We start from the raw sequence: 18394 nt of genomic DNA, 5'->3' as shown, positions 1-18394 counted from the left end.
AGAAATATTATGTGCTTTTATTAAGGTAGGTATGATAGTTTGTGTACACATTGATGACCTATTTTGCGAGAAATTGCAGAAGTGTAGCACGAAAAAAAAAGAACTCTCCCCTCTCTGACCCTTTTTTCTTGTAAAGATACAATTTCCATAATTGCTCATTTACATAATTATTTTTATTGCCCTACATCGTTCACAATCCCGCTTCTATATACCTTTGTTAAAATTATATCTTCCTCTTTGAACATTATTTAATTTTATGAAAGTGAAATCTTCATCAAAGATTGAATAATTTCGTTTTTAAAAAAGTGAAAAATTATAAAAAATTGCTCCCAGTTTTTTTTTAAATTTTAATTTTAATAATAAGTTTTAAAAGTTTGGGTTTTTTGTGATTTTTTGACGTGTTCAGGACAACTACATTTTTATTGTATAATAATTCTTACAAAATTTCTTTTACAAAAAACATCACCATAAAAATATTCAAAAAAAAACTACGTTATATAATCTAGACTAGACTAGATTCCATATCATCGTACCATAAAATATAGAATAAAAGGTGCATAAAGTTAGTTCTTCGTGCTACAGCTGCCGAGCTTTGAATTTAAGATGAACACCATTATCTGGTCGTAGAACAATTTCAGCCATAAGTATGGGATGTTTGTAGTTTTCATCGACACTGATCTCGAAGTTCTTGAGAATTTTCACAGCAATACTCTTCATTTCGAGAACGGCAAACTTCTGACCGATACAATTCCTAGGACCAGCACTGAATGGCACATAGCTGTAGAGATTCTGTATTTCAGCACTTCGTTCAACGGTGAAGCGTTCGGGATTGAAAGTTTCTGGATCAGGAAAAAACTCTGGGTCACGTCCCATGAAGTATGTTCCTACTGAAATTGCAGCACCGGCCGGGATAGTTACATTGTTAATTGTAACTTCCTTTTTTGACCGACGACCAATTATTGGTACTGAAGGATAGAGACGCATAGTTTCCTATTTCGGTTTAAATGTAAAAGGAGTTAAAATATTGCAATAAACAACATAAGAATTTTCAGGAAACTCACCTTTATCACTAAATCCAAGTACTGCAGATTGCTTAAGTCACTCATGGTAGGTACACGAGTGTCCGTACCAAAAACATCTTGAATCTCCTCTACAACTTTTCTCTGTACATCAGGATATAGAGCGATGCTATACAATAGAAATGAGATTCCTGTGGAAGGTAATTTTAATTTTATTAGCGCTATTTTTTATAAAAAAAATTAAACTGACTTCTTTTAGTCAATATGAAAAAAAATAATATGTTTTAATTGTATTAAATTGTAATTGACTTCTTTAAAACTTTCGAAATTAAAAGAAACGAAAAACCTATAAAATAAAATTTATAAAAAATAAAACTCGATAAGTAAACGTGTAAGAACTTTTTGATGGTAAGAAATTTAAAAAAAATTAAAGTTCTGAATAAAAGTTCTTGATTAATATATTTTTATTTGAATAATTTTTTTTCTAGTTTTAGTGAAAATCAAAAAAATCAGGAGAAAATGTTTTTCTTTTAAATTCTGTCGTTGGATGATGATTTAACTAACCGGAAGTTGTAGTATCATGTCCTTCAAACATAAAAGTATCCACCTCCTCGCGAATATCCATGTTATTGAGCGGTTTTCCATCTACTGTGGCCTGAAGAAGTACATCAAGGAATGCCATTTTTCTCTTGATACCCAACCCACTATCACCCACTTGTCCATTTTGGTTTTCATCGTGCTCTTCATTTTTCCTCATAAGGTCATTACGTCGTGCAACAATTACACGATCCGTGAAGTCATGAAGAACCTTAAGGGCATTCTTCTGGCGCTTATAGCTCTTGGAGAGCCTAAAAAAGGGCTCTGGACGCAGCATAAAATCAAACATTCGCAAATGTAAAACATTTGTAATGCTGTGAGAGAAGTAAATGGAAGTTGATGTAAAAAGTTAATATAGTCATGCTCAATTGCAAAACTTACTCTTTCACTGCATTAACGTATTCAGAATTGCTGTTGAGCTGAGCATTAGCCGTAGTACCCATGGCAGATTCTGAAATGGTGATTTTTTTCATTTATTTCATGCTTCCGGTGATATATTTTAATGTGATATACGTTTATCACTTTTAAATTCCACTCTCCTTTATATATGTTATCATAAAAATTTACTGCCAAACATAAAGCTGCAATCCAGCTGGATTGTGATGATAAAATATAGGTAATGTTATTTTATGCTAAATAATTTATTAAACGTTTTTTTACGTAAAGATGTTACTTAAAGAATAATATGTATATTTACCGCAAATCACATCCAAAGTATATAAGGTAACAAGTGGGTAGATGTCAACACCTTCATCAGGTTTAATCTTCTTGAGAATATCTACAAACGTATTACCCTGCTTTTCGAAAACCTCCACAAATTGATCGAGAATCTTGAAGTGGAATGTTGGAGTGATTATTTTTCGTCGAATTTGCCATTTTTTACCTGTGATTGGATTTTTTTTTAATTAGTGGATACCTTATCTTTCTTTTGCTACAAAATGGTTTTTTTTCTAACTCACCTGTTGTAAGTAATAATCCGTCTCCAAGCCAATCACGTAGAAATGTGTATTCTTTGGATTTATCAATAAGTGTATTGCTTGACAGTAATACCTGCAAAAAGAGTCGTTATCGATAGTTCACTGAAGCATAGGATCATAGTTTTTTTTAAGATTAAGCATTAAGTTAACCATAAACTTATTTAAATGTTTTGTTTTCCGGTTTTCGAATAAGGTTCCATTATAATTAGACGCGTTATTGACTTTTACAATGGATTTTAATGGAGGTCATTAAAGTTATTTTACACCAAAAAAAATATTTAAAAAAAATATTTAGAGAAGTTCGACACAAAGAGAAAACTTACGTTCAATTACTTAAAGAACGTTAAAATCCTTAATGTTACGAACATGAATTATTATAAATATTTTTCCGAATTGAAATTGAATATTATTATTATTATTCATAAGGTTTCTACGGCTTAATTGCATTGAATTTATGTAAAAAAAAATCGACTCCATCTAATTGCGACTCAAAGAAAGACTACTTGCGACGCAATCGTCTTTTTCAGACTCAGCTTTTGCCTAATGTAGACTCAGTCTTTGCCTACTGGAGACTCAATTTTTAACTAATGTAGCTTCAGCCATTACCTAATGATGACTCAATTTATAACTTATCTGTACTACAAAATACCTAATGTAGCCGCGATTTTTTACTTAAGGGCACATTTAAAAAAAAAATTAAGACAGCGAATATGTTAAACAAAAGGAATCTTACTAGTGGAATCTTAATGTATTAAAGAAAATCTGTATGTTTGTTAATGGTAAGTGAACTCCACCGAAGTGGTTAGGTCGATCCTTTATTAGGTATTTTGTAGTACAGATAAGTTATAAATAGAGTCATCATTAGGTAATGGCTGAGGCTACATTAGTTGAAAATTGAGTCTCCAGTAGGCAAAGACTGAGTCTACATTAGGCAAAAGCTGAGTCTGAAAAAGACGATTGCGTCGCAAGTAGTCTTTTTTTTTGAGTCACAAGTAGGTAAATTTGCGTCTACATTAGTTTCAACCAAAAAAAATCTTTCTGACTGAGAAATATTCATTGAAAACAACCACAGAGTAAAATATCGTGATAAAAGAACCGATCATGCGATCACAAAAAAGTGGTCTAAACTTTCAAAAATGTATTCCACTTGAAAAATTTTATTTAAAAATAAGAAAAAAATAATGAATTTACCTCTATAAATTTGGGATCCGTCACAAAGATCATTAAATCAAAGCCTAGAAACAATGGAACCACCTTTCCATATTTCTTGGACAAATTACTGATAGTTGCAAGAATTTCTGGTGGCGTTGCTCCAAAAAATAAATGTCCATTGCCAATTAGCGGATAAGTAGGGGGTCCTTTAAGTTTTGCAGCCACAATTGCTCTTCTTGAGAACTTTTCATGCCACACAATGGCTGCGATCACCGTAAAAATGACCGATATCAACACTATTTCTATGCTCATTTCTTCACTCAAATCACTTGATTCACTTTGAAGCAAAATTTACAAACTAATTATTCTCTTTTTAAGCACATTAAAAAATTAATATGTGTTCTTTTTACCACAACATTTTTTTAAAATATAATTTCACGGTGATCTGTTCTTGGGATCTGCTTGGAACTTAATGAATTTATTTGGTTTCTCCTAATAGCATTAAAGCACAACTTATAATTAAAATGATATAAAACAAAAGAACAGCAAAAAGTAAAATAAATTAAATAGGTAAAAAAATTATGATAAAAAAACTAATTTCAATGCTTTCCAGGTGCTTTCTAACAAAAAGATTGCTCACGACTGATCGTCGTACCACTTGGATAAGGTGCACTTACAGAGAATATTCATAAATTCAATCCCTATAGCTATAAAGGAGATATCAATTTAGAATTTTCTGAATTAAATTAGCAATAAAGATTAGAGCCGACTTTAAAGTTTGCTGATAATTGCAAGTTTCTTAGTCATATCGTTTTTAGTTAAGATTCTTTTTAGCTGTGATTTTTTTAAAAGCATTTTTACATCGGACGGCCAAATAATTTATATTACTTCAAACAAAAAAGAAAATAATTTAGCATATCCATGTGATTGGGACAAAAACTTTAAATTTTTTAAGGGTTCATAAAAATCGACCAACCGTCAAAATTTCAATTTTTTAAACCCAACCGTCAAAATTTCTGCGAGCCTCAAATTTCGCACAGAGAGGCTCCCCGGGGGCCCCAGAGCATTAGTAAGCGCCCCAGGAGCTCCAAGAATGTTTTTTATGCCCAAAAATTTGGGAGAAAAACAAGAAAATTGAATTTTTGGAAAAACAAAAAAAAAGTTCGTTATAGTTATTTTGCTTTTGAAATAAAATATCAAATCGACCATGAAAGGGTTAATGCTTTTTATTGTAGTGCTCAATGTGGGACACATTAACTAAAATTTCTTAGCGCTGCAATCGCATTGACTATCTCGCTCTTTTTCTCTTTCCGGTTGTCAAAAAAGTGAGTTTTTCATTTTACCTCCTGTGATTTTTAACTATTTTATTAGGTTTTCCACCACTTTTCTTACTTAAATGCTCTCAAATTAAGTATATGTTTAATAAGTTGTCGGAAGAATGTAAAATTTCCCGGGAAAATCCTTAAAAATTGGTGGAAAATTGCAATAAAAGTGGGGTTGTTTGGCGTGGCCAATGTCTAACCTCACTTTACCTCACCAGGAAGAAGATTTTTCTGACCAATTTCACTTTATTTGCATTGTGTAGGACCCAAAATGAGGAAGATTATGAAATCCGGGAAAGTCGTACTTGTCCTGAGTGGACGGTACGCAGGAAGGAAGGCCATTATTGTGCGAACATTTGACGATGGTACATCAGACAAGCAGTTTGGGCATGCTCTCGTGGCTGGAATTGATCGGTATCCCCGGAAGGTTACCGGCAGTATGGGCAAAGCTAAGCTAAAGAAGAAGTCCAAGATTAAGCCTTTCCTCAAGGTTAGTTTTTCCTTCTTTTTATTTCTTTTTTTGTTGGAATGTTTTCTTAATTTTGTTGTTTTTTCTCTAATTTTACAGATTCTAAATTACAATCACCTCATGCCAACACGCTACAGCGTAGACATCCCCTTTGAGAAGGTGTCCGTGAGGGATTTGAAGGATCCGGTGAAGAGGAAAACACACCGCTTCCAAACCCGCGTCAAGTTTGAGGAGCGATACAAGGCCGGAAAGAACAAGTGGTTCTTCCAGAAGCTCCGTTTCTAAGTGTTTGCTGGCAAGTTTATAATAAATGACTTATTATAGACTAAATTTTCTTGATTTTTTTTTCTTGGAAAATATTTAATTTCAATTTTCTAATCCTTTTTCTTAAGAGCAATATTAGTTTTCCATCAATAGGGTAGCGGGGGGAGACATAAAATTATCTTCAGCTTTTTATTTGCAGAGTAATTCATGGATAATTTCAAACAATTATGCTATATTTGTTGAGATCTTACATACAAAAATGATTTTCGAGGTTGAACAAGATGATTGGAGTTAAAAAAAAACACGTCAAAGATTTCCCGCATGGTCGCAGAGTCGTGTTGTTAATTGTTGAGAAAACAACGAGATCACTTTTGCGAGAGAAGCTCCAAGTGGTTCAGCAAATCCTCCACTTTTTTGTATTCTTTTTTTCTTCTTAATTTTTGAAATCTCTCATCCCACCAAAAGTATGTCAATATTGATCAAAGAGATCAAACCAAGGTTGTCCGTAGAAGATTGATTTTTGCTGCTGTTAAAAAATATACTGTCCAAATAAATGGAGACAGTAAAAAAGACTCCGCGCATCTCTTCATGAGAAAATCAGCATAAATTATCCCGGCAACACATGTTCAGCATCAACGGTTTATGATTTATGCTGTGCGCGATGGAAAAAAATAACTCATTGGGAGATTCTTTCTCCAATTGTTCCCAATTTAATTCTCATTCCAAGCAATTGAGCCGCGGATTCAGCCCACGTGCGGCGGACTTTTTGTTGTTACTCATGATGTGCCTTTCAGAGGAAAGCCACCGAACGAGGGGATCCTGGAAATGAGAAAGGGCGCCCAGCAGATCTATTCTTGGGTGTCTTTACGATGCATTCTCGCGGTGATGACCCAATTTTGGCGTTGCGGTGGTAAACTGAAATAATTTCCAATCTGCATTCAACGTGGTCGGAATGCATAAAATGTGGCTGCAAAAGGGGGTATTCATTGCAAAGGGAGCTGACCAGTAAACGCAGTGCCAGTGTTGAAGTATTCTTCATGCGATATCCACTAAAAGAATAGCCAAAAAGGTAATGTTAAATTAGTTAAATAAGCAATGATATAATGCACAAGAATGTTTTAAATAAATATAAAAATATGATTTAACTTTTTTTTTAATCTGAAATTCCTTTTTATTTGGTTTGTTAGGCAAATAAAAGTTTAAAAAAAATGAAGATGAATGAACTGGAATTTCTAAGATCATTTTTTAACGCTCAAACCGTTTGACATTTTATTTCCCTTATTTTCTTACGTTTGAAATTTGAAATAATCTAAATTTCTAACGTTAAACATATCAATCCTATCTTTATATAAAACATTGGACATTCTATTCTAAAAATTTCTCTGATTTTGTCTCTAATTTCGTATACTGAACAACCCCCTGCAGGCAATACCAAAAGATAAAGTTCTCTTAGATGGTAACATGTGCAGCATAGAGCTAAAATTCTTCTGCTACGAAATCAAAAGCTGCGTAAATATAGTGCCTATTTTATTGGGAAATCCTCCATAAATATGTTACCCATTCATGTCCGATATTTGCGCATTTTATTCTTCCCCAAAAATATTGACTCATAAGTCGTAACATTTCCGAATTAGCCCGCGCGTATTCCTTCTGAATTTCCAATGAATCCCATTGTTTTTTTTTGTCTTTTGCACAATTCGGATCCGCAAAATGACATCATGGGCTAACAGTTTATTGAATACATTGTCACTCGAGCACGATTCCCCATGGGCGCTTTAGCAAAGAGCACGTACAGGGCGCCAAAATGGGGAGCTGTGAAGTCTCACCAACATGACCCACATTCTCTATATTGTGAGATTCTTCGAAGAGTTTTCTTGAGGTGTTTTTTTTTTTAACTTTTAGAACATCTCTGAGAGGGTTGTCTTTGGATTAAGAGTTAATGATTCCATGAAAAGTCAAAGTACCAGCAAAGTCAAGCAGATGAAGCACAAGAGGTCAATTTGCAGAAGTTTTGCAAAATTTAATCCTAAGAGTTTTAATAAAAACTTTTAATGAGATTAGAATATTTTCAGAATTTTTCAGGTAATTCAATTTTTTTTCTATAGGGTGACACAGAATATTTAGTATTTTATGAGCCATTAATTAAATTTTTACAGTAGCTAGATGCATTTCCTTCATCTCAATTTTAATTTGTTCAAGAAAATTAAAATCTTTATATAAAAAAAAATTAGAAGGAACTCAAAAGAGCAAATATTTTTTGGACTTATATGCCCCTCAAATAGCTCAAAAACTGTTACAAAATTGCAAGACAAAAAAAATCTTCCTGTTAATCATAAATCCCAGACTTCTTGTCTCGTCGGTCTACTCCTATAAATTTTTCAGAGTAATTTTCATACTTGTTGAAACTGTCCATTAGTTTGCACTCCTTAGTTTGAAGGTACTTTATCGTTTATATCTACCTGGAAGACGCCCAGAAAGGATTTAAAAACTTGCAGAGAAGAAGAAAAAGTGATTTTAGTTAGTCAAGAGAATGCATACCATGTGGATGTTCGGAGTGTTGCTCTTTGTGGGAGTTTTGGGTGTTAAAGAGGAGCCCTGTGGGCAGGTTTCAACTTATGTTCTGATGGAGATTCTTGGTCCTGCCTACAACTATCGCTACATGCGCCTGGACACACCGTCTGATGGTGAAGAGGACGTTGAAGTGGCCCTCAAAAGAGATACAATGAAAGATCTGGGATCATTCTACGTCGCGGATGGTTTTGTACTAGAAGTGAGTTCTTAAATCTAATTTTAAAGAGTTTTTCATTCTCTTTGAGCAAAAAAAGCTTCATTTTTAACGATTTTTTTTTAAAATAACGAACATCTCGAATTTTCTTTCCATCAGCTCGATGATGAACCAGCTTGGACCAGGACGCCTTCGAAATTTATTCCAGCTGCTGAAAGAATTCGACGAAGTTCCGATGAGGATCCTGAAGATCGTACGAAGAGAGCCATAGATAGGCCTAACTGGAGTTGCGAAGCACACATTCGCTGGCAAGATCTCGGGCCAGACTACTTTCCGCGCTACTTGAGATCCGTTGAGTGCGTCCAGGCCCACTGCTACTACGGCCACTACGACTGTCGTCCGCGATTCTTTAGTGTTCGTCTCCTACGCCGCAGAAAGGGTGAGTGTGCTGCCCTGAAGATGGATTCCGTAGATCTCTGGGTGTGGGAGGAACGTGCTGTTGCTATGTGTTGCGATTGTGTCTACCGTCAACGTGCCTAATTTTTATGTCAGACAAACCGAAATATTTTAATTCAATGGATTTTCATTTGAGCCCCAAATAGTTTTCCCAAAAAAGCCCTATCGGGGATGAGAACTGGGAAATTCTTGCTACATACAGCATAGGAAAAAAATTAACTTATGGAGCTCATCTGATAATTATTTTTACGAAGACAATAGCGCTAAGAATTATTTCAAGAAAAATAATCAATTGCAACAACTGGACTAAATCTTTTGTAGAACTTTTCCTATTTTAAAGAGGAAAAATAAAATAAATTGGCAGCAAAAATTATTTCGTTTATCAGTGAATGATTAATTATCTTTTTGTTGTTGTATGGTTTTATGGTTTGTGATTTATATGAAGTGATAGAGAAATGAAAAAGCTTCTGATGAGACTGACACGGTTCTAATTCTTGGAAAACTTTTCTTGTTGATAAAGAGATAGCTTGCGGTAAGTGAATCACAAATATTGAAGGTATTAAACAAACAGAGATTTGTTAATCATTTCTTAGATCATCTGTGGCTTCCTTCATTTTTTTTTAAATTTTTTTCTTGGTCATTATACTGATTCATCTTCAGCACCTTCATCCGGTGGAGGAGTGTAAAAAATCAGTGGCACAGCTGGGGGGGCGGGAAGGTTTAGATATCTTAACACCCTAAACAAATTATTATTTCTAAGCTATTACTTGAAGGAATAAATAAAGAAAAAATCACAGCTAAAATTTCAAAGGTGGTTTTCAAACGTTAAAATGACAAAGTCCAGAATTAGAAAAGAACAATCAGATTTAAGGTAAAAACGTCAAACTAATGATAGAAAAATTATAGTTTTTTTTAAAGATGAGAAATGAATTTTTCTCAGCACAAAATTCACAATATATTTTAAGTTTTCCAGAGACAAAAATCAATCTTTGGAAATATTCTAAAAATTACTTTTTACATTAATTTAATCTTATAGAGTAAACATGATGAATTAATCTTTTTCTGGAATGCCTAAGATCGCGACTTTCCGCATGATTGCAAATTGATGGTGAATGCGAATGAGTAAGACAGTTAAGCACAGCCATGGGAGACTCTAAGACGCTAAGAAATGCCTTTTAATCACTGACTAAGTGCGACAATTTAATGTTAAAGAGTAGCAAGAAAATGCCACAAGTGCATCAGCTTACGCAGACACCGCAAGTCATTACGGGTGACCTCCCACGAGGCGCGAAACCAGACTATTGCGAAATATTCCCACTTTAATCTCGCGACCGCTCATTTTTACTATTTTTCTTCTTTTTCAGAGAAATTCATATATCCAACATTATTGTGCAATTTGCAAGAACTGCAAAGTGTTTACTTTTGAACTGGCTTTGATGCGAGATATTTTGAGTGTTAGATGATGAGAAAAATATATTGGAATATTGATCACTTCTCAAAGGGGACGAGTTGTTTAATTTTTCACTGCAACCTCGCACACGAAATGCTGCTTTGAAATTTTATTATTGCACATCGCTCCTTCTCACAATATTCCCATCAAATTGTTTATTTTATTAGTTATTATATTTTCTTTTTCTTCTGGAATCATCATATTGAGAATTTAATTTAAATAAATCATCGCAGATTACTTATGGATAAATAAATTTAATTTCATTGTGGAATGAAAGGATAAAAGAAGCTCAAAAAATGTTTTCAAAGACTGAAAATAAATAGAAAATCTTTTGAAAGATCTTTTAACTTTCAGTTAATGAGTATTTGATCATTTCAGTCAGTTTTTCTTGTAAAAAGTGATTGAATAGATTTAAATTAAGGGGACAAGAACTAATCTTTTACTTACCATAAAAAATGCAAGAGTTTTAATGATATTTAAGTGTGTTAATACCAATGATCTTTTATGAATTAAACTTCAACAGCAAGCTTAATTCTTTTGATTTTTTTTAAAATTTCTAAGTAATAAAGTTAACTGTTGGCCCCTAACTGAAAAATCCAAATTAATATTAAACCATCTTACAAAAGCGCACGAGTTTTAGTGCTAAACCTCAAGTCAAAAAGGCGACTTTCTTCCATTAATTTCCCATAAAATTTCCAAATGAAAAGTGTCTTGTGGTCTCATATGAGGAATTTCGCCCGGAAAGTCTTCCCCGCAGATGCCTCTTCCTTGGTCTATTTGCAAAGGAATTTAGTGGCAGAAGAAACTCGCGCGTATGAGGCAAAAAAAAAGATTGCTGAACGTGCAAGAAATTGTGAAACTTCGGCATCATCTTTCATTTATTATATAGTTCTTTTTGAATTAACTTGCAGTTGTAAAGGCAATAAAACACATTTTCTTAATCTATTTTTGAAGAGAAGAGTACATTTTGTGTGTTTGTGAAATAAATGGAGGATGTAATGCTTTCGTTTAATCATAAATTGGGCAATTGGAGCAACTTGGCGATTACTTCTTCTTCTTTGGGACCACATGTGCGGCACCTTCTTTCTCTCATCAACTAAACCCAGGAGGAATTCAATCAAATAATGTGTACACATAATTCCTATTTAAAGTTGCTGCCACATTAGCTAATGGACTGCAAACACATTTCTCTGGCTTAAATTTATTCTTTTTTTCACGCGATTTGTAGCGATATTGGTGATCATGGAAGTTTGGGGCACACGTCTAGAATTTTTAATATTATAATTTTCATCATCCTCGCTTTTGGGCGTACGAAAAATTCCTCAGCGATCGCCTATTGTGTGCGAAGATGTGCCAAACAGTGTGCCATTAATGGACAAATAAATATTAAAATTCCCTAAAATATAGAGTGAGAGGAGCGATCAATTGTAAACCACACCCGCGCGTCATCTGCATGACAAATCAAACAATAAAAATTCCTACGATGAATTTTTGCATTCAATTTGCAAGGAAAAAAACTATTCACAGCGCGATTCCTAAACGGTGAGGTGATCCAACATGATCAATGGAATTTGGTGGTGGAGGGACAAAATAAGTGAGGCCGCTCGTGATTGAGTTTATATACCGCAAACTTGCAAGACAATTTTTCAGCAAGAAAAAGCAATTAATTTAAAAACACTTTATCGCGGCAATTTGTGATTAATAGCGAAGATTGAATTTACATGGTATTAAAATGCATGTATTATGTATATTAAAACATTGTTTTGAATAATAAACACTTTTTTTTTTTTAAGTTTTCAACACACAAGCAGTAATGACCCGGCGGCTCCATCTCACACTAAACAGAAAATGAATTTAGGTTGTTAATTGAAACGAATTTGAATTCTTTTCCAAAGAAATGATTGGGAATCAACCAAGAATAAAAATTCTTAACAATAAGAATAAAAAAAACCTAAAAAGATCTTGTAGTTTGTCAAATATCTTGAATTAAAGTTTTTTTTTTTCAAAATAGCTCTAGAATTCAAAGAAAAAAAAATAAATTTAAAACAGGGGGTGATTATTGCCTTAGGTGAACCAAGATCGTAATATCTGTGATATTTATGTGGAGAGATTGCAGATCTCACAAAGGATCTCAAGGGAGATCGCAAGAATGCAAGAGTGATCACAAGCAACTGCATTAACGCAATAGTTTTCACACATTGCCTAAATTTTCTTCGTTCTTCGAAGATGATTCCCAAAAGCTTAAAAATCAAAAGAACAACTTCCGGAATTTTACTGCATATTTTTATCCTTTCAAATAATTGGGCTACGTTCCCCTATGTTTTTTCATTCACTAGTTATTTTCGAATGTCTCATTCTTTTAAAATTCTACATTGATTGTAAAGGTACATCATCAAGTATTTCAGCATGTACCCAGGGTACACGGTGCTGTATTTATTCTCTTCAACACCTTTTCGTATTCACATTTCAAAAAAATAACTGCTCCAAATCACCCATTGAATAAATAATGGGGCAATTTTCACTCCCAAATGTGAAAAAGTCGCTCTCAAAATGATTTTTTTGTAGCATTTTATTTTAAGGTGCCCATTCTGAGGAACAATTGGTCCGATTTTTGTGGGTGGAGAAGAGGAAATATTATGTATTTTCTAATAGATTTTCGCGCCAATTGCACTTCCTGCTGTGCGAAGAAAAAGTCCATCAGAGTGATTAATTTGGTGCGGTGTTGAATTAAAAAAAAAATCAAATGTGGTCACAAATTGGGTTTTGGGTGGGACTTTGGGTGTTTTTGCTATATACAGTGGATTTTCATTCACATCTTTGCGTGAGAGCCCGAGAGAGGCGTGAGTCATATGACGCGGTCGTTTCGATCGATGAGCAATGTATTTCCCTTTGGAGTTTCACATTGTAACAGCACGGCGGTTCTCTCTCGCGAATAGGGGAAATGAGAAGAGCCAGAGAGTGGAATGCATGGAGAGTCAGAGACTCTCCTGTGTGGTTTGAAAAGTCTCAAAAGAACTCACGCGACAGTTGAAGAAAGACTTTCGTAGTGTACGGATCTCAACTCTGATCGTTTTTCCCGGCATTTTTTTGTGTCTCCCTCATACTTTTCTCCTCTTCGCGATCACCGCGGAAAAGCAGGAAGTTTTCACACTTAACAAGTTTAATTCACAGTGAAAAAAAAATTCAATTATGATTTTGTGAGGAATTCGGCGCGCGCATTTTTCTTCCCTCCAATTTAATCCGCGTGTGTTTAAATCCTTTTAATTTCCAACATTAAAAGAAATAACTGCAGAGGCTTAATTAGGTGAATAATAAAAAAAAAGATTTGTGAGAAAAACCTACGAAGGAGTGAAAATCAATCATTTTCCGTGTGAAGTTTTTCCTGACAGGGAAATCTAAAGAATTGTGCCTTCTCACGCGTGATTTTAGTGCAATTTGTGGTTTATTCTTAAAAAGGAAAAAAAAATTACAAGAAGAAACAGCCGAAAGTGTGGAAAAATGATGGAATTTTGGAAATACCTCCTCCTTACCAGCATAGTTGTTGGATTAATAGCACCAGGTATGTAGAAATTATTTTTTTTCTCACATATTTTCTAACTCTTCCCAAAGACTGCGTGAGTTGCGGCAGAAAATAAAATACTCGACCAATATGATAAATATTTTGTTCCAATTAACCTCGCGATATTGAGAAGGTTATCGAAGTGAATTTGAATAGAATGTGAAACAAACATTTGAGACAATTTTGCAATATTTTCTCGGGTCGTGGCTTCAAATTATTATATTGCCTTTTTTGCTCCCTCGAAAATCTCTTTTGAAAGATTTTTTTTTCAAACTAAAAGATGCTGTTTTTTGTGCAAAGAGTATTTTCTGAGAATTTTTTGGAGAGTTCTTTTCACGATTTTTGTTTGGCTTTTGAATTTTACCTGAAGAATGAAAGAATGATTGGAGGAGGGCAAATGAAAGAGAACACCAGGGACAACTCGGTCTAATTTCTAATAGCCCATTCGCATGGGCAAAAATGTAAAAAAAAAATTTTTTGAGAAAGAATATTCGTAACTACTTTTGGTACCTACCACCACTTCTTTAACATCGTTAATGAGAAAGGAGATTATTCGTTTTTATATGGACTAATCTTTCAGTCGAGGATACTATTGGTGTACGCATAAATGAGAGGTTTTCCCATACAAAAACCAATAATCTCCTTTACAAGGAGTAAAGAAATATTGTGCGGAAAGAATTCTCATAAACATGATCATTTTTTTTAATAAATTACCTATGCAAATCCATTGATGTACTGCAGATTTTAGTATTTTTTTTATTTTCTGAAGTCTCTGATTTTAGCTGTGATTCTTTCTTCAAAGAAGCACAGCTTCTGTGTACACTCAAAAATGCAAAGTCGTCAGATCGGGCTCAAACTTGGGATGAGCACGAATTAGGGTCCCTACATTCCAAAAAATGGTGGCGCCAAAAATCTTTCCGGCCGTCCGGCCGTCCGGCCGGCCGGCCGGAACCTTTCGCTAAATTACAAGAGAACGGTGATAGATAGAGACTTGCGGTCAACGGCAAAGTTCATATATCGGGTGGAGGACATCCGATTATGAAGTCAAATCCAACCCCCCACCCCCCCGTCCGCCATTTTGGATAACCATCAAATTTTGTTTTCGCTATATCTCAGCCGCTATTATAGCTAGAGGGCTGAAATTTTGATATGTTATAGGGGCCATCAAGAGCTTTCCAACGATACCTCATTTTCGAAAATCGGTCAAGCCGTTTAGTCAATATGGCCGCCACAATTTTTCATCGAAAATCGACCATAACTCGAAAACGGCTTGACCGATTTTGATCAACCCGGGGTCAAATGAAAGATCTCAACAAACCCTACAACTCTCTAGAACATCCGAAGTTTCAAAAGTGACCGCTAGGGGGCCAAAAATCAAAAACAAAATTTTCGATGAGTTTTCGATGAATATCTCGAGCATCGCTTTATAGATTTGCTTCATATTTTGATATGTTATAGTTGACTATAATATCTATCACCATGCCAAAAATGAAGAAAATCTATGAAGCCGTTCCGGAGATATCGCGTTTTAAAGTTTACATGTCATATCTTGAGTTGCATAAGTCCAACGCCCCGCGAAGCGGGGCGTTTTATATATACACATATAAAATTAAATAAAATATATATAAATGCATAGATATATACATTATATACATATAAAAATGCAAAGATAAATATATATAAACTGTAAAGATAAATAATAAATATAACATGGATGGAACAGTATAAAGCGAAAGAACGGTAAGTAAAACTTACGGGCTGTGATTCTTTCTTTGTCAGTGAAATGTGAAATTGACGGAAAATTGGGGATAGGCAAATTTTGAGGAAGGCTTTCTCGCGTACCGAATCACAGCCAACGCCCACGATTAAGGCTTTTCACAAAATTTCTGACTGAGCGTTGGCTGTGATTCGGTGCGCGAGAAAGCCTTCCTCAAAATTTGCCTATCCCCAATTTTCCGTCAATTTCACATTTCACTGACAAAGAAAGAATCACAGCCCGTAAGTTTTACTTACCGTTCTTTCGCTTTATACTGTTCCTTTTTTTTGCAAAATATCCATAATGCCTCATTTTGCTCCAACTTCCCCTATTTCAAATTGAAAAAAAAAGATGAAAATTAGAGGCAACTCTCGCGAGATGATCATCTCTTGACAATTTTGCCTCTTTCTGTGTGGGGAAAGAAAAAAATAAAGGAAGCAAAACTAAGGTTTTTTTTGCTTCAGTGTCTCGTGAATTTTCTCAGCACCGCATGTTGTTTATATGATGCCAAAATTATCACAAAGTTCCTCATCGTGCAACGAAAGGGACACAAATTTTGCTGCACTTTTCACATCATTTTGGCCGTGTGTTGGTTTTTCCGATGCGTGGATTTTCACACAGAGGGTTTGAGGAGTTAATTTTGGTCACTGAAAGAGTGTCATTGACCCAGTAAATTCCGCTTTTTGTCGATCTTGAGGGATTTTTGTACGTATATGTGAAGAAACAAGTCCCAGTAGGATTAGGAGAAGAAGTTTGCCCAGGGCTGAAGAAAATTCTTTAATGCGTCTGGCCTTGTCCCACGGAGGATTTAGGGGGAGATTTTTTTTCTTACACAATTTATATTTATTAAATCAAGCCTTGTGACTTTATAACCTAGATCACTCTGGGAACCCCTCTTATTATGCGTCCACCTTTTTGATATGATTAATGTTTTGTCATTTCCCCATCGATGATTCGGGGCTATTTTGGGATTTATTTCAATAAGACTTCTCCTTAGGTACACTCATAAAAATCAGCTTTAAAGAATTTTTGTTAAAGAAATTATTGTTATTTATAAAACTTTAATACTTCTTATTTTAATTTACCATAAAAACAAGACAAAAAGAAAAACTCGCAAATTCTTTAAAAATATTTCAGAAAGTTAGATCAGTTTTTGATCAGTTAGTGTAGTACAGATCCCTAGGCCCGCACACTGTAAAAATATATGAGATCAATCTCTCGGATAAACTTTTAGGAAGTCATTTTACATTCTTGATTTTCTAACTTATTTTTAGAATAAAGTTATATAAATAAAAGTCAATACGCTAAACCTGTCAATACCACAAAATACTTTTCTACCATTCATAAATAGGGCTTAGATTAATCCCTTTCTGTGTGGGTTTCCTGAAAGCAACTCTCAAGCCCTCCAGAAATATGAATTGTGTCAATTGAGTGCAGTGTGTTGATGTAGAGGGCCAAGAAGGAGGGCTATAAAGAGGAAGAATAAAGTTAAAAAAAATGTTCCAATTGAGATCGACAAACCACCCAAAAGTGGATCCTGATTTATCTCAAAGAATTCCTCATTTCATCATCAATTTGGAGAGAAGAAGCGGCTTTTATGAAAAGAGACATTACTACAAAAGGGAAGAAAAAATGCTTCCTCGCGCCCTCTGAATAATTTCAATATTTTTTCTTAAGAACCACGCGTTTAATCTCTTCCCTCCTTCATCTTTCTTTTTTTTTTAATTGATCTTTTGTTGGTTTGTTTAGTCTATAATTATAATGGTTGGCATTCATGATCTTGCTCCCTTCCTTGTGTTGCAAGGCGGGGGAAAAGAAGGCACACAAATCTATATATTTCATCTTTTTCAATCCTCTGGTTTGTTCTTTTCCTTCATAAGCCATCATGGCTCTTTCATGATGCATCTCGCGCCGTTCATCTTCTTCACGAAAAGTCACTGAATCATCCGAATGTTGGAGAGGGAAGAATGAAGGACTGACAAAAAAAATTCAATAAGACGTTTTATAATTTTACTTCCCAGAACCAAAGATGGGATTTGTTGTGGAAGATCGCGAACGGGAGATTTTTTGCATGAAAAATATTCTCATAATTCGGAACGAAGAATTAACTCTGCCGAGTGCTAAATGATCTTCCACATTGGCAATCTTCCGAATTTTTTTTTGCAAGATCGCGGCATAAAATATGTGACACAATTTCTATCTTAAACATCATAATAATAGACTAAGCGAATGTTTTGGCAGAGTTTATACAAAACAAAAAAAAATTAATATCTTGGCAGATGAGTGATCATGATCTTCCGATATTTTTTTTTATAGAATACATTTTTTATTTGCTTAAAAAACTCAATTTGAATAATCTGGATGGATTGAGATTTGTTTGACTATGCTAATGAGAAAATTGTTCAGGATTGTGCCTCGAAGAGATCACTCGCGATCATTGGTCACGATCAAAGGGAGATAAACGCTCGCGAATGCATCAGCAGAAGCCACTGAGATGGTATGATAAGATCTTGGGATGGAGGGAAAAAATATATAGCAAAATCTGGCATTTTGGGATCGCGTAAAAAAATCTCTGTCGTAGTTTTTAGGAAATGATCATTTCGATCGTGGTTCGAGACAGATGTGTGTCTGTGTCGCTCTTTTACTCT

At 34.5% G+C, this 18394-nt stretch overlaps 4 protein-coding genes across 6 annotated transcripts in view; 3 read left to right on the top strand and 1 right to left on the bottom strand.

Annotated features, from left to right (window-relative positions):
• Positions 1 to 151: 151 nt before the first annotated feature.
• LOC129795158 (cytochrome P450 4d1-like) lies at positions 152 to 4429 on the bottom strand. Its single transcript, XM_055836230.1, has 7 exons — positions 3785 to 4429; positions 2576 to 2666; positions 2314 to 2499; positions 1998 to 2067; positions 1584 to 1930; positions 1062 to 1210; positions 152 to 990 (listed from the first exon to the last, which is right to left on the bottom strand). The coding sequence occupies exons 1-7, from the start codon at positions 4055 to 4057 to the stop codon at positions 577 to 579; spliced, it is 1530 nt and encodes a 509-aa protein (XP_055692205.1). The 5' UTR covers positions 4058 to 4429; the 3' UTR covers positions 152 to 576.
• A 616-nt stretch (positions 4430 to 5045) lies between these two features.
• LOC129795180 (60S ribosomal protein L27) lies at positions 5046 to 5866 on the top strand. Of its 2 annotated transcripts, none has more exons than XM_055836256.1 (3): positions 5046 to 5070; positions 5331 to 5557; positions 5636 to 5866. In XM_055836256.1, the coding sequence occupies exons 2-3, from the start codon at positions 5339 to 5341 to the stop codon at positions 5819 to 5821; spliced, it is 405 nt and encodes a 134-aa protein (XP_055692231.1). In that variant the 5' UTR covers positions 5046 to 5070; positions 5331 to 5338; the 3' UTR covers positions 5822 to 5866. The 2 variants fall into 2 exon arrangements, with proteins under 2 accessions (XP_055692231.1, XP_055692232.1); XM_055836257.1 differs by lacking the exon at positions 5046 to 5070 and adding an exon at positions 5089 to 5227.
• Positions 5867 to 8108: 2242 nt separating this feature from the next.
• On the top strand, positions 8109 to 9351 carry LOC129795150 (protein trunk). The gene is made up of 2 exons (XM_055836199.1): positions 8109 to 8570; positions 8685 to 9351. The coding sequence occupies exons 1-2, from the start codon at positions 8331 to 8333 to the stop codon at positions 9063 to 9065; spliced, it is 621 nt and encodes a 206-aa protein (XP_055692174.1). The 5' UTR covers positions 8109 to 8330; the 3' UTR covers positions 9066 to 9351.
• Positions 9352 to 13411: 4060 nt separating this feature from the next.
• LOC129795141 (hemicentin-2) overlaps positions 13412 to 18394 on the top strand; it is a 64657-nt gene continuing 59674 nt past the window's right edge. The window contains exon 1 of one of the 2 annotated variants that reach the window (XM_055836191.1): positions 13412 to 13990. In XM_055836191.1, the coding sequence (XP_055692166.1) occupies positions 13930 to 13990 (61 nt within the window). In that variant the 5' untranslated portion in view covers positions 13412 to 13929. The remainder of the gene's footprint in view (positions 13991 to 18394) is intronic. The other variant, XM_055836190.1, reaches the window with a different exon arrangement.

The sequence above is a fragment of the Lutzomyia longipalpis genome, chromosome 4 (genome assembly GCF_024334085.1).
Source record: "Lutzomyia longipalpis isolate SR_M1_2022 chromosome 4, ASM2433408v1".
NCBI lineage: Eukaryota > Metazoa > Arthropoda > Insecta > Diptera > Psychodidae > Lutzomyia > Lutzomyia longipalpis.
The sequence above is the reverse complement of the archived record's forward strand: the minus strand, read 5'-3'. Positions and strand labels throughout refer to the sequence as shown.